Source organism: Gossypium hirsutum, chromosome D07 (assembly GCF_007990345.1).
Source record: "Gossypium hirsutum isolate 1008001.06 chromosome D07, Gossypium_hirsutum_v2.1, whole genome shotgun sequence".
Lineage (NCBI taxonomy): Eukaryota > Viridiplantae > Streptophyta > Magnoliopsida > Malvales > Malvaceae > Gossypium > Gossypium hirsutum.
Genome location: NC_053443.1, coordinates 7,198,173 through 7,223,785, shown reverse-complemented (window position 1 = coordinate 7,223,785; position 25,613 = coordinate 7,198,173). Strand labels below are relative to the sequence as shown.

At 30.6% G+C, this 25,613-nt stretch overlaps 3 protein-coding genes across 5 annotated transcripts; all 3 read left to right on the top strand.

The window, feature by feature from the left end:
- Positions 1 to 8,708: 8,708 nt before the first annotated feature.
- Positions 8,709 to 10,984, top strand: LOC107953337 (uncharacterized). 3 transcript variants are annotated; one of them, XM_016888623.2, is made up of 3 exons: positions 8,913 to 9,185; positions 9,271 to 9,497; positions 10,451 to 10,984. In XM_016888623.2, the coding sequence occupies exons 1-2, from the start codon at positions 9,050 to 9,052 to the stop codon at positions 9,489 to 9,491; spliced, it is 357 nt and encodes a 118-aa protein (XP_016744112.1). In that variant the 5' UTR covers positions 8,913 to 9,049; the 3' UTR covers positions 9,492 to 9,497; positions 10,451 to 10,984. The 3 variants fall into 3 exon arrangements, with proteins under 3 accessions (XP_016744109.1, XP_016744112.1, XP_016744111.1); XM_016888622.2 differs by having other exon boundaries at positions 8,914 to 9,185; positions 9,271 to 9,506; positions 10,451 to 10,917; XM_016888620.2 differs by lacking the exon at positions 10,451 to 10,984 and having other exon boundaries at positions 8,709 to 9,185; positions 9,271 to 9,687.
- Positions 10,985 to 16,217: 5,233 nt separating this feature from the next.
- On the top strand, positions 16,218 to 17,308 carry LOC107953338 (cytosolic sulfotransferase 16). Its single transcript, XM_016888624.2, has 2 exons — positions 16,218 to 17,052; positions 17,219 to 17,308. Exons 1-2 carry the CDS (start codon positions 16,305 to 16,307, stop codon positions 17,251 to 17,253), a joined length of 783 nt encoding a protein of 260 aa, XP_016744113.2. The 5' UTR covers positions 16,218 to 16,304; the 3' UTR covers positions 17,254 to 17,308.
- Positions 17,309 to 23,618: 6,310 nt separating this feature from the next.
- Positions 23,619 to 24,736, top strand: LOC107955923 (flavonol 3-sulfotransferase). Its single transcript, XM_016891705.2, has one exon. The coding sequence runs from the start codon at positions 23,715 to 23,717 to the stop codon at positions 24,555 to 24,557; it is 843 nt and encodes a 280-aa protein (XP_016747194.2). The 5' UTR covers positions 23,619 to 23,714; the 3' UTR covers positions 24,558 to 24,736.
- Positions 24,737 to 25,613: the final 877 nt, after the last annotated feature.

Below are 25,613 nucleotides of genomic sequence, written 5' to 3'. Positions count from 1 at the left end.
AGTATTGTAAGAGAAAAGGGTTTAAAGTCACAGCCTATTTGTCTTTTTCAACAAAAGTTAGGTTGAGGCTATGATATTTTGTGGGTATTTTCACTCTTTTCTTTTTAGGGTTAGGAAGCCAAGAAATGCATCTATGAAATTGGGAATAGAGTCTTCAAAAAGTCAGATCTGTGGGGTCTGTTTCAACTGACCCTACAAATAACTTTTCAGATTTAAAAGGTTAAAATACATTTCAAGTCTTTACACTCCACACATTTGAAATTTGGTCCCTTTACTTTTATTTAGATTTTAAAATTCAAGTTCAATTGTCAATATTGTTAAATTCATTGCTGTGACATTTTGAAATAAAAAAAAACTTATTTGGTTGCCGCGCAATAAAAAAATTAGAGTTGTAATGAACTTGAATTTAACAAAAGAATTTTAATAATATTGACAATTTGACTTGAATTTTAAAATCTAAAATTAAAAGAATTAAATTTATTTGAATGAAAGTAGAGAGCGACTAAATTTCAAATATACAAACAATATAGGAGCTTGGAGTATTTTTTTAACCGATTTAAAAATGCAAGTCTTTTTATTAACACAGTTAAAAATCTTTTGTCAAATTTAGGTTCATTGCAACATCTTTTTTATTAGTTACATGGCTATCGAGTGAGTATTTTTAATTTCAAAATATCGCATCATCAAATTTAGCAGAAAAAGTTTTAACAATTGTACTTGAATTTTAAAAGTAAAAAGTAGATAGACTAAATTCTAAATATACAAATAATATAAGGGCTTGGAGCATATTTTAACCGATTTAAAAATGTAAATCTAATTATTAACATAGTTAAAATTCTTTTGTCAAATTCAAGTTTACAGAAAAAGTTTAACAATTAGACTTGAATTTTGAGATCTAAAAAGTATAAAGACTAAATTTCAAATGTAGAAATAGCAGAAAGACTTGTATCATAATTTAACCAAAAAAAAAAGAAGAAGAAGACAAAGGTTTTGGATTGGCTTACAGCAGAGGCGCAGTAGCTATGATTGGACAAAATAAATAGCAGGAATGGAGTGATGTCTTGAGCAGAAAGCATCCAATCCAGTGGGGACTCCCCCCATTTGTTCCTTTCCTATTCCCTAAAGCATATAAATTTTAGGCAGAATCTTTTCCTTTAATCACGCTTTGATTTTCAATTTCTCATTTTCAAGTCATAATAATGGTTGTTGATTGCAATCATTTTTATGATTTGAATGTGAATGAGAATACAAATCCAACCCTTTTGACTATCAAGCAAACAGTGAAACCAATTTTTTTCATTTTTCAGGCTGGGTTTCTTCCCTGGCACTGCCAAGTAATGGCATAATAGGTTTTTATCAGACTGGTGAGAAAATAACCTTTCAACTTGTTTTTGAATAGGATTCTCCACCCAATTTTTAATTTTGAAAATTGCATTTCTCCTCTCTTCTTTTTTCTTAAAAAAAAATTTTAGGTTAAATTCTACTATAGTCTCTATATTTTACAATAGTTGTGGATTAGTCCATGTACTTTAATTGGTCAGTTTTAGTCCTAACCCAAGCCACAACCATTAAATACATTTGGTTAAATTCAATTGTTAGTTTTATACTATGCATACAATTGTAGGTTTGGTCCATATTTTTCAATTCGATCATTCTAAGTATCTATACTTTTTAAATTTTAAATTTTCAATTCTGATACAAATGACAGTCGTTAATTCATTAATTGGTTTTTTTTGAGTATTGTGTGGAAATAATAAGTCAACATGACATTATACTCATAATAATATGTTTGACACATAAAATTTTGAAAATTGTTATACCCTCTAGAGCTAGGACACGTGTCAGCACAATGAGCTATCGAAACTAGACTCTCAACTCCCCGTCATTAGGTCCCATTCACTCGAACATCTTTCCAAGCCAAATCGCCTGCTTTCTTCACCTAACTCTCCTTGTGTTCTCAACTAAGAACTCGGACCACTCTCTCCTTCTCGAAGGTGGCCTTGTCCACACGCTCAACAAGCCACCTCATCAGGCACTTGCTTTTTAGGTATGAATGCTTCTCTAATTGTGAACACCTCAAATGATGAGTGGGCCCAATTAGATAATCTGGGACCACTACATTCACACCTCACGTCTACTATATTAGCACGTTTGCTATAACAACCTACCACATCACACTACAGGAGAAGAGGACCTCTCCCATAAGTACCTCCAACAATGAAGAAAGGATCGACTTGTTAGTGAGGTTTAATAAATCTTCTTTGTGAACAAACGTCACTTGATAAATAAATAAATAAAAACTTTAAATTCTTTAATAAATATTCATGTAAATTCTCGTCTTGTTGCATCATTATTTATCGTGATGGTCCAACTGATCCTGCCAACTAATTAATATATTTGGACTAGTAAACTTCAGGTTTCTTATGCGTGAGATTCAACAATACTAATGTAAACTTATAGTTTACCATCACATGTGATTTAACCATTCTAATATATGCATAGTTCAAACTTAAGGAAAATACAATAAATTTCCAATACGAAATTCTTACCCAATATAATAGATTTAATATATAAGAACTAATTGTCTCCTCATACACAATCTCAATTTGATATTCGTTATAATGTATATCTTTTTAAAATATAATAATTTATTTGAGGCTGACTAGAACATAACGATAACAATGCATTGGCTCTTCTGAAGCCTTGAATTAATTATGTACTATGAAATATTAACATATTTCATTGTCGCATTGAATATAGGATAACAATATATTGGCTCTTCACGAGTTTTAAATTAATTTTGAACCATCAAAGGTTGGTTTGTTTCATTACAATCAAGAAAAACGTTTTTATCCTTAAAGGATAGTATGCATTGTTGCATTATCAAAAAGACATATGTTTTTTTTTCTTTTAAGGAATATTATTTGAATAGTAAAATTTTTAATTGTATGATAGGTACATAGGTAACGACTTTTTATACATAAATTGTCTTTATTCTTTGAAGATTTATATCGAGAACTCTTGCTGTTCTCTTATTTATCTTTATGTTTCTACTCGTAGGGGTGAGAATAATTATTACTAATAAGATATTAAAGAATCATATAATTAATATCACAATCTATAAAATGGATGCAATTCATTTCTATAATTTCTCACACTAAATACCAAACCCTAGGTGGTGGTGATGGAAAAAGAGAATGAAGGAAATTTAAATGAGAGTCCTTTCAGTGCGAGATTTTAAAGAAATGAAAGAGAAATGATGAAAGGTGGGAAAGAAAAGAAAAGGAGAGCGTCTTCTAGAGTGGACGACAAAGGCAAAAAAAGAGAGAAAAAAAAAGGGGTATTTAGTATTTATTTGAGGTGATAAAATAGAGTTTTAAAGCTACCACACATACATAAAATTTCATATAATTTACAAGTAAAATGCCAAAAATACTCTTGCGAGGTACTTGAAAATGTATATCTATTTTAATATAATAAAAAGCTTAAAATTTTCTTTGGATTATAGATAAAATTCTCGAAATTGGGAAAAGTTTATAATTCTACACAATCGATTGAATCAAAATTTAAAAACTTGATTTGGTTCATTTTATAAGGAGGTGTGAACCATCTCCTATTTCTATCATCAAAATTAATATTATTGGCTGCGTTCTCCAACACAAGACGAAGATGATAGCGTTTCCCAAACAAAAAGTAGGTCCAACTTTAATGGAATAGTAATTGTATTTATTTTTCTACAGCTATCAACTATGTGTGCTAATGCTATGGAAAACAATAATTACACAACTATCTTATAAAATAAGGTTTATGAAAAGCTTTTCATTCAATATCTCTATTCATTTATTTAATATTGAAATGTTGTTTTTTCTAAGGTAAAAATGAGTCTTGACTTATTCATTGCACTCACACTTTTTTTTTTCAATTTATGTGGTTGATTTTTATGAGTTCTCTTATTTTTTTCAAAAGTTTTCTCGATTGTTATAAATTATTATTTAATTAATTATGGTGAGTATATAAAGAGATAGGTAGAAGGATGAGATATTGTACAATGGCCACCATCACTAACACTTGATATGGATTATTGTATTGTTTGTAAGTTTCAATTAGGGTTTAGGGTTTTCAATTTTAAAATCCCATATTTCTTTTTTTTCTCGTGAATTTAATTTATTTTATTAGCAACAATTGCTAACACTTATTCATTAATTTAATATTATTGTTATAGATTGAAATTTGAAGCTTATTTGCGTTGATGTTTGTGATTTAAATTGTTGTTCTGATAGAAAATTTCATTGAGATCATAACTTCCAATTAAATCTTTTTTTTTCTTTACATGATTTTAGGGTTTTTTTTCCGGCTATTAGGATTATAACATGATTGACAATTTTGTGGACTAACTTGCTCTTTAACATCCTCTAAGTAGTTGAATTAATTATTTGGTTAATGCATCCATATTTTATAACAATGACAATATAGTAAAATTTGCTTTTAGAGAATCTTACATTTCATCAACTAAATCCCCCTATCTTACATTCTAGCCAAATGAACCAAACGGTATAATCTCACATTCCACCCATAATCTTACATTCCCATAATCCTATTACGAAACGTAATTTAAGATTCTATGAACCAAATGCCCGCAAATAATTTCGTATTAGTTGCATTTAAAAGGGAAAATATATAATTTGATCCCTGAACTTGTTCATTGTACCTGGCTGATGGAATACAAGTTTAAAATCAATAAGGTCCACAAAATAATTTAAGGACCAACTAAATACAAATGAATGAGTTGAAGGGCCAAAATTATATATTATTCATATTTAAAAAAATCAATATTTACATAAAATGAATTAAAAATGATAAGGATTATTTATTTATTTTATTCATATCATATTTATATTATTTGTTATGTTGTATTATAATTATTCAAACTAGTATTATGTCATTTATCATATTCTTTCTCTAAAATCAATATCATAATATCTGTTTATATTATTTGTTGGTTATGATTAGATTTTTACGTGATAAGGACTCTTAGATAGTTTATGTAATTTTTTTTTAGGTTAAGGGTGTGAGTAAAAAACAAAAGAAATTATATTATTAATAAAAATTTTGATTGGATATGTATCACGGTTAGTTACCAATTCGTTTAAGAAATTATTAATATATTCTTTTATTAAATGACTATTATTATTAATTTGATAATTTTTTTTTGTCTTTTCATACTTTTATATAGTTTTTATATAAAAAAAACTAAAATTAACATGTTTAGAAATTGTACCCGTGTACAATAGATTTATAAATAAATTATTTACCACTAAAAAACTAAACTTTTAATGTAAAATGTTGTCTTTAATCAAATTTCTGTACATAGATAATGTCACTAATTGCGTTGGTGTCACCAAGTTAATTTTTTTGTTTTGCTATAGAAAAATGACAATATCATGATAAACAATTGAAATGCATTTAATATTCTTAGTACGATATATTTACCTATTTTAAATTTCTTTTGCTCGCAAGTTAAACTCTTTTTTTTATGATAGAATTTCTAGTTAATATATAGATAAATGAGACGTTTATCATACTTCCAATCATGTTTGTAAAGTTTTAAAAACTTCACAAGTTGTGTAGTAAACATTTTTTAAAATTTTTTTATACCCTTTTTACTATTCATATTCAAAATTTGTGGTTATTCCTTTCAATAATGTCATCTCTAGGATTCAAATTAGATGTGATCATGGGTCGGGTTAGGCCTCAACAAGATTTTAGGCCTGTTTTTTAGGCCCTGGCCTGATAAAATGCTAAAATTCGGGCTCAACTCGACCTGACAGTATTAAAATTTTATATTAAAATTTTTATATAAAAACAAATTTTAAAAATATAATACATCAAATATACTAAAAACATTAGAATAAATGTTTTCCAATAAGTTGAAAATAAATAAATAAATAAATAAATAAATAAATATTTATGCTTAAATAATACTAAGTCAAATGCAACTTAGCAAGTAAATGTCTTTAAAATAGTAGTAAAATTAACAATAAAACAAAAATTATACAATATTCAAATAATAATAACAAATAACAAAGTAGTAGCAATATAATAACGATTCATTGACAAAACAACACCAAAATAGAGGAAACAACAACAATTTTTTTTGCAAATTTGAACAGGGTCGGGCAAAAAAAAAGCTTACTTGAGTCGTGACCCATTTAGAAAATGGACTTTATCTTTTTGCCTAAACTCATTTTTCGAACCTATATTTTTACCCAAACTTTTTTACCTTTCAAACAAGCATTCGGATTGGGCATAGTCTAATTCAAATTCACAATCCTTTTTTAAAAATATAATTTATTTTACCACGACACCAAACACATATAAAAAACTAATAAATACCCTATAATCTATACACTATATAAAGGAATGTCAATATATATATATTTGTCATCTCTTTAATAAACAATAAAAGCTGCTGTTTTTTTTTTTAAGAATGGCTAAATTTTTGTTGGTATGCTCAAATTTGTAACTTTATTTTTTTCCCTTCAATTTTTATAATATCATAATTAATCCAAATAATTCATTCAAATTAAAATGTTTTTGTAGTTTTGATTCTTATATCATACTCAAAATTAAAATTTAATTTTTATATTTTAATTTTTGACATAATTTAACACCTCAATATTTATAATAACATTATTAATCTAAATACTTCACTTTAATTAAAATATTGTTGTGGACATGTCCAAATACATAGCCTTTAGTTTTTTGAAACAATAGTTGATTTTTAATTTTAGTCCCCGTATTATGTTCAATTTTAAAATTTAATCTCTATACTTATATTTGACATAATTTAGCAGTTCAATTTTTTGATTGTCATTAATTAATCTAAATACATTATTTTGAATAAAATGTTAATGTAACTTTTTAAGAATTGACAATATTGTTAAAATTCTTTGTTAAGTTCAAACTGTCAATTTTTTTCGTTACATGATTATTAAGTAAGTTTTTTTTTATAAAATTTTAATATATTGCATAAATAAATTTTAAAAAAGAATTTTAATGATGTTAATAACTAGATTTAAATTTTTAAATTCAAATAGTAAAGAGATGATAAATAAAATAAATTTAGAAAAAATAAAGTTGGGGTGAAATAAGCGATTATGATTTTATTAATGGGGAATAAGAGGCGGGACAAAATAGAGAAATAAAGCAAATAATAGAAAAGCAAGAGTGAGAGGAGTGAGGCTATTTTATTAAAATAGTCGAAAAAAATATTATATTTATAAAAATAACTTAAGTTTAAAAACAATCACTAAAATAATTTAAAAGGAACAATAAAATTAGGTTGTGGCTTGTCAATAGCCGGAACTCACTCGTATTTTACACTCATGATTGCCTAATAATTGTATCAGACTTAAAAAATTAATTTTTTGGGTTTTGGCCTGTCAATGGTCGGAATCCATATATTTTTTTTGGTCATTGACAGGCCAGCACAAAATTTTTTTTTGGTTTACTTTTTTTGTATACTGATATCTGATTCTGACACGAAAAAAAAATTTTAAATTGTACTGGGTGCCGACCATTGACAGGCCAGAACCCAATTTTTTTTTTTACTTTTTTCGTATACTGATATCTGATTCTGACACGAAAAAAAAATATTTTTTTAAATTGTACTGGGTGCCGGCCATTGATAGGCCAGCACCCAAAATTTTTTTTTCCTTTTTCTTTTTTTTCTTTCCTTTTTCGTATATCAGTGTTATATAATTTTAAAAAATATATGGGTTCCGCCCATTGACAGGCCAAAATCTAAAAAAATTAATTTTTTTAAGTATGATACAATTATTAGGCAATCATGGGTGCAAAATAAGAGTGGGCTCCGACTATTGAAAGGCCACAACTCAATTTTACTATTCTTTTTAAGTTATTTTGATAATTATTTTTAAACCTGAGTTATTTTTATAAATATAATATTTTTTTGAAATATTTTAGTAAAATAGCCGAGGAGTGAACATTGAAGCATGACCATTGAGGTGGTGCTGCAAAAGTGGTAGCCTTGCAGATTTTGACAGCAGAGACGCGTCTTTTCTGTTGCATGGGAATGGATACGAAAGGAAAGGGACAAGTAGGGGGATAGCAGTGTTACAGTTGTCAGGAGAATGCCCATCACCATTTTGGACTACAAATTCCTAAACCCTGTTTGGGCCTTTTCAATCGTGGAATGATTTGTTGAAAGAGAAGGTCAGCCCACACAAATCTATAGGATCCTTAACTCTATCCTATCCAAACCAAAGGAATCTAAGAAAATACAAGGTAGTAGTGATTGAAATCCGAAAATCTACGTTTAAAATTTGTTATTATTTGAAACCGAGTTAAATTCTAATTTTTATTTAATATATAATTGATTTTAATTTTTTATTATATAAAAATAAATTTTTTATATTTAAATTAGTGAAAATAACTCAAAAATTTTTGAAAAAAATATTGTTTTTGAGAAATATTTTATGGGAAAGACCTTGAAATTTTGTCAAATAATATTCAAAAGTCATAAAATAAGGTTCATTTTATCAAAATAAGTCTAAAAAATTAATATGAAAAAACCGAGAATCAAACTGAGTCGAACTAAATTATGATGAACAATTCAAAAAATTTTAAAAATTTGATCGAATCAAATCGAATCGAACCTATACCACCCCTAAAACCCCTAAAAGGGAGACAATTATTCAATTCTCTCTTAATTCCTTTTTCTTGTTCTTATTTAATCCACTTTTTAAACCATATATATTAGTTTGAAATTTTAATTTACAAAATGTTAAATTTTGAAGCGTCAAACCCTGAACCAAATTTTATATATATTTTTAATAAATTTTAAATTTTTATGTAATATAAATAATTTTATGAACTGAAAACCGATAAATTGATGGGTTGGAAGTTGGAACACCCATCATGCCGAAAAAGCTTGTTTTACAGTGATTTTCTTAGTCCAATCACGGGTGTATAAGATAATACTACTTTATTTAATAAAACCCTAAATTGAAAGAAGCTCTGCTTGGAGATGTCCTTTTTTGGTTGCAGATTAAACCTCATACTTCCCAAGCAGCCCTCCTCCTTCCCACTCGCCGCTTTGACTCGCTCTCAAATCAGGTTCTACTCTACCAATGGCGACGACAACGACGACGTTAGTAACAAAGGTAACCCAATGTTCCAACTTAGTCTCTGGTTAATTCACGAGGTACTTTAGGAATAGTAACGTTTTTCAAAATTGGATTCTTGCAGAGCTGAAAAGGCGAATACAGAAGTTCCTTGATGGCGATGAAGAGGCTATACCTTCAATCTTTGAAGGGATTCTGAAGAGGAAGTTGTCAGGGAAACATGAGGAAAGTGATGATGAATTGATGAAAGAGATTCGCGGTGAATGGAAACAGCCTCTAGATGATGCTGACGATCTAGAATTCGATTCTGATTTGACCGACTCTTCTGGTACTGATGGAGACTAATTGTAGGTCAGCAAGGTGCATTTTCTGGATGATCATATCTTATGAAACAAAATATGAAGATATTAATCATTTATACTTGGAATGATCAAGGGAGTAGGGCCATTTTATTCTATTTTCCTAGAATCCTGCTGTTTATTTCTTTAGTGGTTGTTAGCAAATTCATTCAGATATACAATGTTTTTAAAATTGGACTAAATCATCAATTTTTAATTTAATAGTACATTGAAGATGTACATTCTTAATACTGTGGTGAAGATAGAAAAGCCCTTGGGAAAGGTGTCCCACTACTCTATCCTTGAGTTCTAGAGGGCTGGGGATGTCTGAAAATATGCTGATTTTTCTAAAAGTATTTTTATATTATGAGTTAGATTATATTTTGTTTTTTTAATGAGTAAATTAATCTATCTATATTAGAGCAAAGAACAAACTGAATGTTTTTATTAAAAATTGCAACCATTTCTATTTATTAAAAATTATTTCTCATATGTTAGAATGAGGTGTACATGTAACTACTTGATTATTTTGTTAACTGTAAAATTTAGTTTGCTCTTTAATATAATGTATAGAGATTAAAGACCAATTTAGCATTGCTTCTAAGAAGTATTTTTGGGACAAAAAACACTTTTGGAGAGAAGTTAAAATTTTTTTAGGCCAATTTTTAAGGTTTAAAAAATATTTTTTTCTCAAAAAATATATTGTTTAGTAATATTTTAATTTCAAAAGTGTTTTTTATTACAAAGATGTTTCTTACTGGTCTTAATTTACTCATTTTCTTGAGTAAAAAAGACATGCATTTTGACACCTCGTACAAAATTTTTCACCATACTCTTAGGGTTTGTATTCTTTTCATCAACTAAGGCTTTTAAGTTGTTCCATGATTCAAGGATGAAGCCAGCCTTAAGTTTTCTTACCAATCCATCTAAAGGTTGAAACCCTTACATTATGAGGTCGTTTTTCAGGTGGCATGGATTTCGGTATTCCCCTAGAAACAAAGTGAGACTGGCATTGTGGGCTGACCTTCTCTTTCAACAAATCATTCCACGATTGATAAGGCCCAAACAGGGTTTAGGAATTTGTAGTCCAAAATGGAGATGGGTCTTGTCCTGACAACTGTAACAATGCTATCCCCCTACTTGTCCCTTTCCTTTCGTATCCATTCCCATGCAACAGAAAAGACGCGTCTCTGCTGTCAGAATCTGCGAGGCTGTCACTTTTGCAGCACCACCTCAATGGTCATGCTTCAATGTTCAATGTTCTGATTTGAGCAAATTCGTTTTAAAAAATCGAAAAAAATTAAATTTTAAGTTAATTAAATTGATTTATTTGAATAAACTCTATTTTAAGTGTTAAATTTAAATCAAGTTAAATTTTATAATTTGAATAATTTAAATAATGAATTGATATAAATATTCGATTGATCTCTATTAATTTTGAAAAAGAGTAAATTAATCTTTCAATAAAAATTACAAAATAATTTAAAATAAATTTTAAAATTTAAAATATTTATAAAAAATTTTAAATTTTAATTAATAATTTGTGTTTATTAAATTAGTCTTTTTATTTTATTTTAATTTTTTAAAATATATATAATTTCAAATTTATATTCTTTAACATTATATCATAATAAAAATTTAATTTCATATATCACTCAATTTCATCCCATTCCATCCAATTTGAAATAATTTCAAATCAAAGTAGAATTATAAAATAAGATTAATAAACTTATTTAACCCAGGAATTTTTTCGTAAAACTCACCCTAACCCAATTACCCCCACCTATAGACAGGACAAGAGATACGATCAAAGAAAATAGACAACTTAGAACCACACACAAGAAATACACCAACCCGATCATCACTTGTCAACATCATATTACAAATAGGTGTGCCTAATTAGTCTGTCTCCCACCATTCCAGTTAGTACTTATCCCTTACAGCATCTTTGGTTGAGTGTAATGGCCATTTCTTCCTCCATAGATTCTTTTTTACTCTCTCCTAACTGTGACACTATCTCCAAGACCTACAATGGCCAAATTTGATTCACATTTGATCCAAAAAATTCATATTTTTATGTGTATGTTGATAAAAAATTTATATTTTGAGTTTTAAATATGAGTGCTATCGATTAATCAAACTCCACCAAAAAAAATAATATGTTTTAAAAAGGAAAGCGATGCCGTTGATTGGTCAGGGGCACCAAGTATTTACTGCAGTCTTTGCTTAATTTTGTAAATATTAACCCTTTTATTCTATTCTGGTATTTATTTATTTATTTATTTATTTATTTTATATTATCAAAGTAAAAAATCCGCTTTTTGAGAATATAAAATGTTTTATCATTACACTCAACACTTGTGTAGTTAGTATAGGTTATTTACGATTTAGGGTTGTGGCTTTTTTTAGGTTATAATATGCCATAAGTCATTGATTTTCTGTATAATTGGAATTTAGTTTATATATTCTTATTTTTAGGAATTTAGTTAATCTATTTTTCAAATTTCAAAATTAAAGTCCAATTGTTACACAATTAAAATTATTTTTAAAAAAATTCAATTTCATTACAACATTATTTTTTAATTACATTGCTATCAAGTAAGTTATTTCACGGGAATAAATTTAACAAAAGCAATTTAAATTTGTTAACAATTTAACCTTTTTAATAAGAAAATGATAGGATTCGTTGGAAATGGTTGAATTTATAGTTGCAACGTGAGTTTCATTTTCAATAATTATAGCAATTTCCAATTTCTTGGTAGTTTAAAGTCATCTATATTCTTTATCCATATGATCGGTCTGAAGCTCATTAAAAAATAATTATAATTTATTAAAAGTTGTGATAATAAAATATTTAAAAATAATTATAATTTTGTTTATAATATTTAGTTAAAAATATTGTAATAATTTTAAAATAAAATTATAATTTGAATAGAATTCTGAGTATAAAGTATAGGAAAAAATATTTTGAATTAAAATTAAAATTAAAATTATTAGTTAAAAAAAAGTTTGAAGTAAAAAATAAGTTGTGTTAATTTTCTTGATGTAAAAATAAAATTATTACTTAAATCAAATTTTAAGTACCTTAATTATAACTTAATTGATCTTAGAATTCATTATGTTAATTAGTTTTTTTTAATAAGGTTACCTTACATAAATTAAACCTATATTGTATGTTGAATAAGTTAAAAATGTTTTAATTATGATTTGAAAATTTTTTATTATAATATTTGAATTAATAAGTTAATATATTTGAATTATATTTAATAGTTCTGATAAAAGATATTATTTTATGTTAATTACTACAATTCAAAATATAATAATTAAAAAAATTAATTAAATATTGAGCATATAATATCACGTGCACAGCATGTGACATTAGAAGTTAACAACATAAAAACATGAGTTTAGAAAATCTTTTGAATCGACCAGAATATCATTATTTTTCATCATATTACTAAATTGGCATTTAAAAATAATTATAGAATTTAATTTAGAATTATTAGTTTAAAAGTTGACGTAAAATAGAATTTGTGGTAATCATACATTTATAATTACACGTTTAAAAATGATTATAATTTAATTTACAAATATTAGTTAAAAAGAGTTTGATGTAAGTAAAATTTTGCTAGTTTTAAAATAGAATTATTACTTGAATAGAACTCTAAGTATAAAATATAATATAATTTAATTTACTATTGTTAGTTAAAATAATTATAATTTAATTTTGACACTATTATAAAAATGATTTTCTTTAAAAAAATGTTGTGTTAATTTTATTTATGTCAAATAGAGTTATTAATTGAATAAAACTCTAAGCATTTAACCATCACTTAATTAATATTAGAGTTATATGCCAATTAAATTATACTTTAGTTTTATAAATAACATTTCGTAGTTAGTTACATTCAATCAAGTAGCATCTAAGAAAAATTACTAGTAAAAAAATAGAGATTGTAACAATAATAAGTAAGAATTATAATAAAAAAAAAAGAGATTAAAGCAATGGTTTTCGAAAAAGCAATATCAAATCATATTCGAACAACAATAGTATCAGAGAGAGAATATTATTTTAATTGATGATGAAGTAATATTATATTACGATGCTATTTTTTAATTTTTTTTGTAAGTTGTTTATACTAGGTGAATCAAGTAATCTTAAATCCGTTTATTTATTTATTTATGCATTTTTACTGAATGCTTTTTTTAATTCAGTTAACCGTATGCATTCACTTAATTTGTTGCATTTTCTTATAAGGGTTGAATTGATTTTTTTTTTAAATTTTTTACTGAATGCTTTTTTTTACCCTTAAACCTATATAAATATCACCACCAAAGATCCCATTATATACACTTCTTGATGTAGTGCAAATGAGGGATTAATTCTTCCTCTTTTCCACTCTTCGACCACCATATACCATCTTTGGGCTATTTTGTCCACCCGTATCGACTCTCCACCTTCTCCTTTATTGAAATCTTACATCAACAGAACTTAATGGTGTATAGATACATATACCATATACCATAAAAAATGGGTGTTTGGGACGCTCCAATATATATACAAGAAATTGGAGCAAAGTCATTTATAATTATTATTTTAGTTTTAACTATATTTATAATAATTTTTTGTACCAAAAGTCGCATTTAAATAATTATGTCAAGAAAACACAAACTTTTCCGAAGGATTCAAATCCGTAAGCTATAATCTTTTTTATGAAAAGAAAGTTAGAAAAATACATATTATGGCCAAAGAGGGACATATTTTAATGTGTAATTTGTCATCTTCACTATTCTATTTTAATTGCTTACAACTTTACTGTATCCTTAAAACATATAAAAGTCTTAAAACTATTATTAATCCATTAATGATTCGTTAGTCTGTCGGGTCAGGATTCACATTCTGTATTGGTTTGCATATGTATAGTGTTTCTAAGGCAAGCCCAAATGCATAATACATAATATGGATTCGCCTACATATGGTCCGAATCTTGTGTATGCGAACTCACTTCGAATAAACGCGTGTTAATATTAAAGTAGGATACATGTCATCATGCATGAAAATCTACTTATTAAATATTTATAAATATTTGTTTGATTAAAATGTCGGTCAAATTTTAGGAAAAATTCAATAATAATAACACTATATAACTCATAAAAGATTAGATTATCATTATTAGATTTTAAATTTTGAGATGAGACCAAAGCCATATCCTCCTCTTAATAAAAAAATAGGGTTTAGCATATCATAAAGGATTGGAAAGATACAAAATCAAACTCGTATCTTATCCTAGAATATCAATCTTTCTTGATTTCATTATATAATTTCCATACTTTTTATGTTTGACTTTGATTTTGTATAACCTTTTCTCTGTTATGAACTCGAGGCAATCTTAAGTATAATTAGCATTAACCTTCCCCCTAGTCTCGGAAAATTTTAATTTATTTTGAATATATTTACCCAATGCCATTAAACTATTAGTAGATTTACATTTTGATCATTCAACTTAAAAAAAGTTACAAAATGATCATTAAGCTATTCAAAAGGTTTCATTTAACTTACTGGATTGTTAAAATCGTTGTTGTATGGCATTGTCTATTCGTACCACTTGTACTAATCGAAAGCTCTCATTTCTCTTCTCTTCTACAATTCATTTTTTTATTAAACAACTTTGAACGTCACAAGTTGAATCTAAGGTATGTTATTTTACTTGTTTATGGGTATGATCCACTGTACCTATCGCTGAATCGCAATTTAGAACTTGTTAGTTAGACTTTTTTCAATGATTTAAGCACAGACTTTAAAATAGTTTAGTGACTCAAATGAAACCTTTTGAATGGTAGAATGACCATTTTGAAACTTCTTGAAGTTAACTCAGCAAAACATAAACTTACTAATAATTTAGTGACATTGTGCGTAGTTTACTAAATTATTGGTAAATTTTCATTTTGATCACTTAACTAAAAAAGTTACAATTTGATCATTGTTACTCAAAGTTTTCATTAAGTCATCGGGTTGCTAATGAACAATGCTATATGGCTTTTTCTGTTCGCACTGCCTACAACAATTGAAAGCTCTTTTTCTCCTTCTCTTCTACACTTCAGTTTTTTTCATAGAACAGTTCTGGATGTCACGAATTTGCAAACCAAAATTCAAACAACTTTTTATTTATTTATTTATGATCTCCATCAGATCTACTTGGGTATAAAGTATATTCTTCTACTCGTTAATGGTTACTAATCCACCATACCGATTGTCAAATCGTTGCTCGAAACTTGTTGGTGGAACTTTTTTAAAACCAAAAACATAACAACTTAGTGACTTAAATAAAAAGTTTTGAATAGTTCAATGACTTAAATGAAAACTTTTAAGTAGTTCAGTGATTACATTGTAACTTTTTTAGTTAAATAACTAAAATAAAAAACATAATTATAGTTTAGTGACTAATGGTGCATTTAAAAAAATAGAAGATAATAAAAGTATATAAATTGTTTATGCAATAATTTTATAAATGCATATTTTAATACTTCACTCATATTATTTTGTGTACTTCATTCAAATTTTCTTCTGCTCATACACACGTGGTTATTTTTGTTTATGTTTTTTTTCCCCGAAAAAAGCAATATATAATCAATTAAGAAAATAGGCATCCTCAACCATTGTATTTTTTGTTAATTTAATTTTATAACAAGCAATGAGATATAAATACACCAGCCCGATCATCACTTGTGTAAATCATATTATAAATAGGTGTGCCTCTCACACCATTGACCCCAAATACTTAACCTATGGTGTTCTAATTCATCCTCTATTTCTTCCTCCATGGATTATTTTCTACCCTCTCCTGACTGTGACACCATCTCCAAGACCTACAATGGCCAAATTGATTCACATTTAATCCAAAAAACCAATGACGGATATAGAGAAATACTCCCCAATCTTCCCAGAGGCAAAGGCTGGATGACAGAACATCTGGTTCAATACCAAGGTGTTTGGCTAACCCCTAATTTCGCTTTAAAAGGTTTGATGTGGGTCCAAGACCACTTCAAGCCTCGATCCACTGATATTTGCTTAGCCACCTTCCCAAAAACCGGCACTACTTGGCTCAAGGCACTTACTTTCGCCACCGTCAACCGCACCCGCTACGGTTTTGCCGACCACCCTTTGCTCACCACCGTTCCTCACGGTTGCTTGCCTTTCTTGGAGGCTTGCCCAAACGATCTTGATGGGTTCCCTTCACCACGTCTTCTTTCAACTCATATCCCTTACACTTTGTTACCAAATTCCATGACTGTTAATCAAAGTTGCAGGTTCGTTTACATTTGCAGGGACCCTAAAGATGTGCTTGTTTCGAAATGGCTCTTCATGAACAAGCTGAGGCCAAAAGAATTGGCACCCATTTCACTTGAGGAAGCATTTGAGTTGTTTTGCCAAGGGATATCCCATTATGGACCTTATTGGGATCATGTTTTAGGGTATTGGAAAGCAAGCTTAGAAACCCCAGAAAAGGTATTGTTCTTGAAGTATGAAGAGTTGAAGGAGGAGCCCTCTGTTGTTGTTAAGAGATTAGGTGAGTTTCTTGGTCACCCTTTTTCGTTAGAGGAAGTAAGTAAAGGAGTGGTTGAAGAAATAATGAAACTATGTAGTTTTGAGAATTTGAGCAACTTGGAAGTGAATAAATCGAGTGTACTAAAGCTCAGTACACAGATTATAATTGATAATCGCCATTTTTTCAGAAAGGGAAAAGTTGGAGATGGGAAGAGTTATTTGACAGATGAGATGATAAAGCGTATCAATGAGATAACATCTGAGAAGTTACTTGGTTCCGGATTGGTATTTGGCAGCTAATTTCTCATTGCAAGATCCTCATTAATCTAGTTGGTATTTTCTACGTCCATTTTGCTTGTTATGTTCGGGATGGTAGCTGCTTCTTTTAATAATGTCATTACTAATGTTCTAACTCAGATATTTTTTTTTTTGGAGTACAAAATAATTTCCATTGCAATCAACATTTGTTGGGTAGTTAGCATTGATTATTTAGGATTGTGACTTTTTTTAGGTTAAAATATTCCATAAGTCATTATATTTTTTATAAATTTAGAATTTAATTCATATATTTTTATTTTTAAGAATTTAGTTCATTTATTTTTTAAATTTTAAATTCAAGTCCAATTGTTATACAGTTAAAATTATTTTGTTAAATTCAGATTCATTACAACATTATTGTTCTAATTACATTGTTGCCAAGTGAGTTTTTTTATTTAAAATGTCATGCTAACAAATTTAACAAAAATAATTTAACATTGTTAACAATTTGACTTGAGTTTTGAAATATGAAAAATAAAAGGACTAAACTCTTAAAAATAAAAATAGGTAAACTAAATTCTAAATTTATGAAAAGTATATGGACCTATGACATATTTTTACCTTTTTGAATAAGAAAGTGACAGTATTAGTAGGAAATGCGTGAATTTATCATTTTTCAATAATTCCACCAAGACTATGACTCTAACTTAATTAAAACCAAATAATTTGCTTTGCTTAGCTAATTTGTATTATGATATTATTAATTAGCTTTTGTGAACAAATAAAAAACTTTGAGAATTTGCATTATGATTGCACCTTCCATGAAATTCTTCAATGATCCTTAGAGATAATATTTTCTTTAATATTGTATGGATGGAATGGTATAATTTGGGGCGGCTAATGAGTCTCTGTCACCATTTCAACCCTAATACTACTTAACCAACAGTCTTGAATCGATCCTTTAACTCTTCCTCCATGGCTGCTTTTCAACCCTCTCTAGAGTGTGACAACATCTCCAACATCCACAGTGAGCAAACAGATTCGGATTTGATCCAAAAAACAGATGAAAGATATAGAGAAACTGTTGCGCGGAAGCGTGTGAAAGAGTAAAATTATTGTACTGAAAAATCACACTAAGTTTAATTCCCAGGAAAGAGAGGTGGATCACGAGGATCGCTTACATACCAGATCTTTCCTAGCCAGAATATCCCTCTATCGTAATTTAATAGCACAATAAATCACTACAATGACACTTGCAAAATATGCAGAACAAAAATAAAGAACACTAGAATTTTAATGAGGTTCAGCAAATTTTGCCTACGTCCTCGGGCACTACCAAATATATTTCACTCCAAAAATACAAGTGAAAGTTTACAAATAGGGAGAGAGAACAATTGCCTTAAGTAGAGAATGGCAAGTGTGGGATGAAGAAAGTAAGAAATGGTTAGGCCTATTTATAGTTGAGGTTCAAGGATCAACTTGCAATGTCCCTATACAATTAGGGACCAAAATTGCAATTATCCCATGCCAACTTTTAACCCAACTTGCCAACCAATTTTACTTTCTACTTTCGGTGCCCACCTTTTTTGACTTTTCAAACAATGGGTGGGTTCCAATAATCTCCACCTTGAAGATTTGATTAGGATAATCTTATCTTCACACAATTCTTTCTGCCTTTGACAACAATACTTGATAGTGCCTTCTTCAACTGTTAAACTTGCAGGATATTAATCAAGTTCAAACAATGTTCGAACTTGGTTGATGTTACCACCTTGGTCATCATATCTGCGGGATTATCTGCAGTCTTGATCTTCTGAAGACAAATTTTCCCCTCTTCAATAATTTCCCGCACAAAATGGAATCGTACGTCGATATGTTTTGTACGTGCATGATAGACTTGATTCTTTGCTAAATGAATAGCACTTTGACTATCACAATACACGTTAATATGCTCCTGAACCAACCCCAAGGTTTTAGCCATACCTTGTAACCAAATAGCCTCCTTTACAGCCTCTGTTACAGCCATGTACTCGGCTTCTGTGGTTGACAATGCAACTGTAGACTGTAGTGTAGACTTCCAACTTATTGGTCCTCCAGCAAGTGTAAACACATAACCGGTGGTTGATCTTCGCTTGTCCAAATCACCGGCATAGTCAGAATCAACGTACCCAATAACACCTTTACCAAGTGTATTATCCTGCTTGAACAGTAATCCAACATCCACGGTCTTCTGAATATACCGTAGAATCCATTTCACAGCTTGCCAATGTCCTTTTCCAGGATTATGCATATACCTGCTCACTATACTAACTGCCTGTGAAATGTCGGGTCTTGTACACACCATTGCATACATCAAGCTACCCACTGCATTAGAATACGGAACTTGCAACATGTATTCTCGTTCCGTATTCGTCGAAGGAGATAGTTGTGCAGAAAGCTTGAAATGAGAAGCCAACGGGGTACTTACAGGTTTGGTCTGCTCGTTCATGCCAAACTGCTGTAGTACTTTCTTCAAATACTGCTTCTGAGACAAGCTAACTCTGCCATGAGCTCTATCTCTACATATTTCCATGCCGAGAATCTTTTTAGCTTCTCCTAGATCTTTCATCTCAAACTCGAGATTGAGTTGAGTCTTCAATCTTTCAATCTCAACTTTGCTCTTAGATGCTATTAGCATATCATCAACATATAAGAGCAAGTATATGAAAGTTCCTTCTTGTAGCTTCTGAAAATACACGCAATGATCAAATTTACTTCTTGTGTACCTTTGCCCTTTCATGAACTGATCAAATCGCTTGTACCACTGCCTCGGAGATTGCTTCAATCCATAAAGCGACTTTGTCAGTTTGCAAACCCAATTTTCTTTTCCAGCAACCTTGAATCCATCTGGCTGAGTCATATAGATTTCCTCTTCCAAATCACCGTGTAAAAACGCGGTCTTCACATCAAGCTGAACTAGTTCAAGATCATATTGCGCAACCAAGGCTAGCAAAATCCGAATAGACGAATGCTTCACAACTGGAGAAAACACTTCATTGTAGTCTATTCCTTCTTTCTGAGCGTAACCCTTTGCTACCAATCTAGCCTTGTATCGAATTTCATTTTTACCAGGAAATCCTTCCTTCTTTGCATATACCCATTTGCATCCAATTGTCTTCTTTCCCTTGGGCAGTCTCACCAACTCCCAAGTCCTATTTTTATGAAGAGACTGCATTTCTTCATTCATAGCTTGCTTCCACTTTACACCATCAGAGTTACTTATTGCTTCTGTGTAAGTGGAAGGAACATCATCATCTGCAATTGGAAGTGCATAGGCCACCATATCGTCAAAGCGAGCAGGCTTACGAATCTCTCTTCTTGGCCTCCTATATGCAATTGAATCTTGTTGCTGTAGAAGTTCTTGGGTCGAAACTTCTTCATCATTTGTTCTTTCAATATTAGCTGGATCATCATTAACCTTTTCAAACTCCACCTGCTGCAAAGTACTACTGGTTTTGTCATCCTTTTGTGAATCCTCGTTCTTCATCATGGTTGATTCATCAAAAGTTACATCTCTACTGAAAACAATCTTCCTTGTATCAGGACACCAGAGACGGTATCCTTTTACACCACCAGTTATACCCATGAATAATGCTTTCTTTGCTCTTGGGTCTAACTTAGATTCTTTTACATGATAATATGCAGTGGAACCAAAAACATGTAAAGAATCATAATCAGTAGCAGGTTTACCAGTCCACATCTCCATAGGAGTTTTTCCATTTATTGCAGCTGATGGCAATCGGTTAATTAGATGGCACGCGTATGTAACTGCCTCAGCCCAAAATTCCTTGCCCAATCCAGCATTGGACAACATACATCGAACTTTCTCCAGTATAGTCCGATTCATGCGTTCTGCCACCCCATTCTGCTGTGGTGTATCTCGAACAGTGAAGTGTCGCACAATGCCCTCATCTTGACATACTTGTAGAAATGGATCATTTTTGTACTCAGTACCATTATCTGATCGAAGTCGTTTGACCTTTCGACCTGTCTGAGTCTCCACCATCTTCTTCCACTTCAGAAATGCATCCAAAACTTCATTTTTTCTTTTCATTAGATACACCCATACTTTTCTTGAATAATCATCAAGAAAAATGACAAAATAGTGCATACCTCCCAAAGAAGCCACTTTGGTAGGTCCCCACACATCACTGTGAACATAGTCCAGAATTCCTTTCGTATTGTGAATTGCTGAACCAAATTTTACCCTCGTCTGCTTGCCCAGAACACAATGTTCACAGAATTCCAATTTGCAAGAATTTGCACCTTTCAACAAGCCTTGCTTCGCCAAAGTCTGCAAAGCTTTTTCACCAGCATGTCCCAATCGCCTATGCCATAACCTGGTAGCCTCTGAATCTGCATCTTTCGCAGAAGCTGTTGATGTTGATCCAATAACTGTACTTCCATTTAAATAGTACAAGTTATTTCTTCTAGTGCCTTTCATCACCGTCAATACCCCAGCTACTACCTTTAGTAATCCATCTCTCAAAGTGATTGTGAGCCCTTTAGATTCTAGGGCCCCTAATGAGATGAGATTTTTCTTCAAACTGGGTACATAGCGAACATCTGTCAGAACTTGGATTGAGCCGTCATGGTTCTTCAATTTGATTGTACCTACACCCATTGTCTTACAGGCACTATCATTGCCCATAAAAACAACTCCACCTTCTAGTTCTTCAAGACTAGAAAACCAGTCCTTATTAGGACACATATGGTAAGTACATCCCGAATCCAATATCCACTCATCCGTTTGACATGCCATTGCCATGCCAACCAAGCTAAAGTCTGACTCCTCATCATGCTCCGCTACACATGCATTAGAAATAGACTTGCCCTTTTGTAACTTAGGACAATTCTTTTTCCAATGCCCTTTCTCACGACAAAAGGCACATTCATCTTTGGCGGGTCTCCCTTTGGACTTACCCCTTCTACCAGGTTTGCTGCTGTGTGAACGGCCTCTTACTGTTAAGACTTCTGCAGTTGTATCTCTGTGATCTCTTTTATCTTTCTTTCGAGTCTCAGATCTATACAACGCACTACAGACTGCATCAAATGTGATTGAATCTTTCCCATGAAGCAATGTGGTGGTAAGATGATCATATTCATCAGGAAGGGAATTCAACAACAATAATGCCTTGTCTTCATCTTCAAATTTCTCATCCAAATTTAGCAAGTCTGCTAAAATTTTATTGAATGAGTTCACATGGTCATTCATCGACATACCGGGTGCATACGTGAACCGAAAAAGTTTCTTTTTCATATAAAGCCTATTTTCAAGACTTTTCGTTAGAAACTTTTCTTCCAATGTATCCCACAGCTTCTTCGCTGATGTCTCCCTCATGACGGAGTACTTCTGCTCTTTGGCCAAACATAGGCGGATTGTACCACACGCCTGTCTATTGATCTTGGCCCACTCCTTGTCATCCATCTTGTCAGGTTTTTCTTCAAGGGCTATATCCAGCTCTTGCTGACATAAGACATCCAGGATCTCACACTGCCACATACCAAAATTATTGGTACCGTCAAATTTCTCTACTTCAAATTTTGCATTTGTCACAGTAGTCCTTGCTGATGACGATGCTACTGCCATTTTTCTCCTCAATCCCAACTACTGTATACGTGAACAGTACTGTATACGTGAATAGTGCCGTATACTTGAATAGTACTGTATACGTGAATAGTGCCGTATACGTGAATAGTGCCGTAAACGGTCGTATTCCCCAAGTACGAACCTGGCTCTGGTACCAATTGTTGCGCGGAAGCGTGTGAAAGAGTAAAATTATTGTACTGAAAAATCACACTAAGTTCAATTCCCAGGAAAGAGAGGTGGATCACGAGGATCGCTTACATACCAGATCTTTCCTAGCCAGAATATCCCTCTATCGTAATTTAATAGCACAATAAATCACTACAATGACACTTGCAAAATATGCAGAACAAAAATAAAGAACACTAGAATTTTAACGAGGTTCAGCAAATTTTGCCTACGTCCTCGGGCACTACCAAATATATTTCACTCCAAAAATACAAGTGAAAGTTTACAAATAGGGAGAGAGAACAATTGCCTTAAGTAGAGAATGACAAGTGTGGGATGAAGAAAGTAAGAAATGGTTAGGCCTATTTATAGTTGAGGTTCAAGGATCAACTTGCAATGTCCCTATACAATTAGGGACCAAAATTGCAATTATCCCATGCCAACTTTTAACCCAACTTGCCAACCAATTTTACTTTCTACTTTCGGTGCCCACCCTTTTTGACTTTTCAAACAATGGGTGGGTTCCAATAGAAACACTCCCCAATCTTCCCAAAGGCAAAGGCTGGATAACTGAGCATCTGGTTCAATATCAAGGTTTTTGGCTAACCCCTAATGCAGCTTTGAAAAATTTGATGTGGGTCCAAGACCACTTCAAGCCTCGACCCACCGATATTTTCTTAGCCTCCTTTCCGAAAAGCGGCACCACTTGGCTCAAGGCACTTATTTTCGCCACCGTCAACCGCACCCGCTATGGTTTTGCCGACCACCCTTTGCTCACCACTGGCCCTCACGATTGCTTCCCTTTCTTGGATGCTCACTTACAGGAAAAAGATCGGTCTCGTTTCGATCTTGATAGGTTTCCTTCACCACGTCTTCTTTCAATTCATATCCCTTACATTTTGTTACCAAATTCCATGACTGATCATCAAAGTTGTAGGTTCGTTTACATCTGTAGGGACCCTAAAGATGTGCTTGTTTCGAAATGGTTATTTTTGAACAAGTTGAGGCCTAAAGATTTGCCACCCATTTCACTTGAGGAAGCATTTGAGTTGTTTTGCCAAGGGATATCTCATTATGGACCTTTTTGGGATCATGTTTTAGGGTATTGGGAAGGTAGCTTAGAAACCCCAGAAAAGATATTGTTCTTGAAGTATGAAGATTTGAAGAAGGAGCCTCTTGTTGTTGTTAAGAGATTAGGTGATTTTCTTGGTTACCCTTTTTCATTAGAGGAAGAAAGTAAAGGAGTGGTTGAAGAAATAGTAAAACTATGTAGTTTTGAGAATTTGAGCACTTTAGAAGTGAATAAAGTAAGTGAACAAAAGTTCAGCAAAGATACCATAATTGATAATCGACATTTTTTTAGAAAGGGAAAGGTTGGAGATTGGAAGACTTATTTGACAACTGAGATGGTAGAACGTTTAGATGAAATAACATATGAGAAGTTACTTGGTTCCGGATTGGTATTTGGCAGCTAATTTCCCAATTTAATTTACTTGCTATTGAAAATTTGTTGGTATCTTTTATATATGTTTTATGAGCTGTGTTTGTTCGTTCCAACAATGTCGTTTCGACATTCTTCTCTTAAAAGTGTAATGTATTATTGGTAGCCATTATTTACAATTTAGGGTTGTGACTTTTTTTTAGGTTAATGTACTGGTTGTAAATTTGAAAATTAGTTTATTTACTTTTCTGAGTTCAAAATTCAAGTCCAATAGTTAACATTATCAAAGTTAATTTATTAATTCAGATTCATTACAACTTATTTTTTTCGTTACATTACTACTAAGTGATTTTTAAAAAAATCTCACCAGCAAATTTAATAAAAAGAAAATAGCAATATTAACAATCAGACTTGAATTTTAAAATATAAAAAAAGAGAAACTAAATTCTTAAAAATTATATATAAGGATTAAATTGTAGATTGTGAAAAATAAATCTCGGCATATTTTAATTTTTTTAGTAAGAAAATGATAGTGGTCCTTGAATATGCATTAATTTATCCTCGCAAGGTGAGTTTCATTTTCAATAATTGTAGCAATTTCCAATTCGTTGGTAGTTTAGCTCCGAGATTTTCTTTTACGTGCGGTTTGTGTTATTTTTTTTAGTGTAAGTAACAATGTTATCTTAATTGGATTGGTCGATTGGGTTTGAAATCAGTCAAGGTATTGGTTAAGAAAGAGGCTTTGAATGGATTAACTTGAAAATTGGTACGGATTGGTTAAACCTGTTAAAAAATCAATTGAATTGAGTGGTTAAATTATTTTTTTTGAATTTCTAATAATTTCTTAATTGAATCGGTTGAACCGTTCAAATCAATAAACTGATAACTTAATCGGTTTGACCATGACATAGAATAAAAAATTTCTATTTTTTCATGGCATCTCACAACTGAATAAATTTAGTTAATCTCAAGGACTGTAAATTTCATGATTAATTTTTTGAAATAATTAAATATAATCCTGAAGAAGAAAATAGTCTTGTTAAAATCAAGTTCGTCTCTTTTTAACCTCTTTAATTTAATAATACAACAT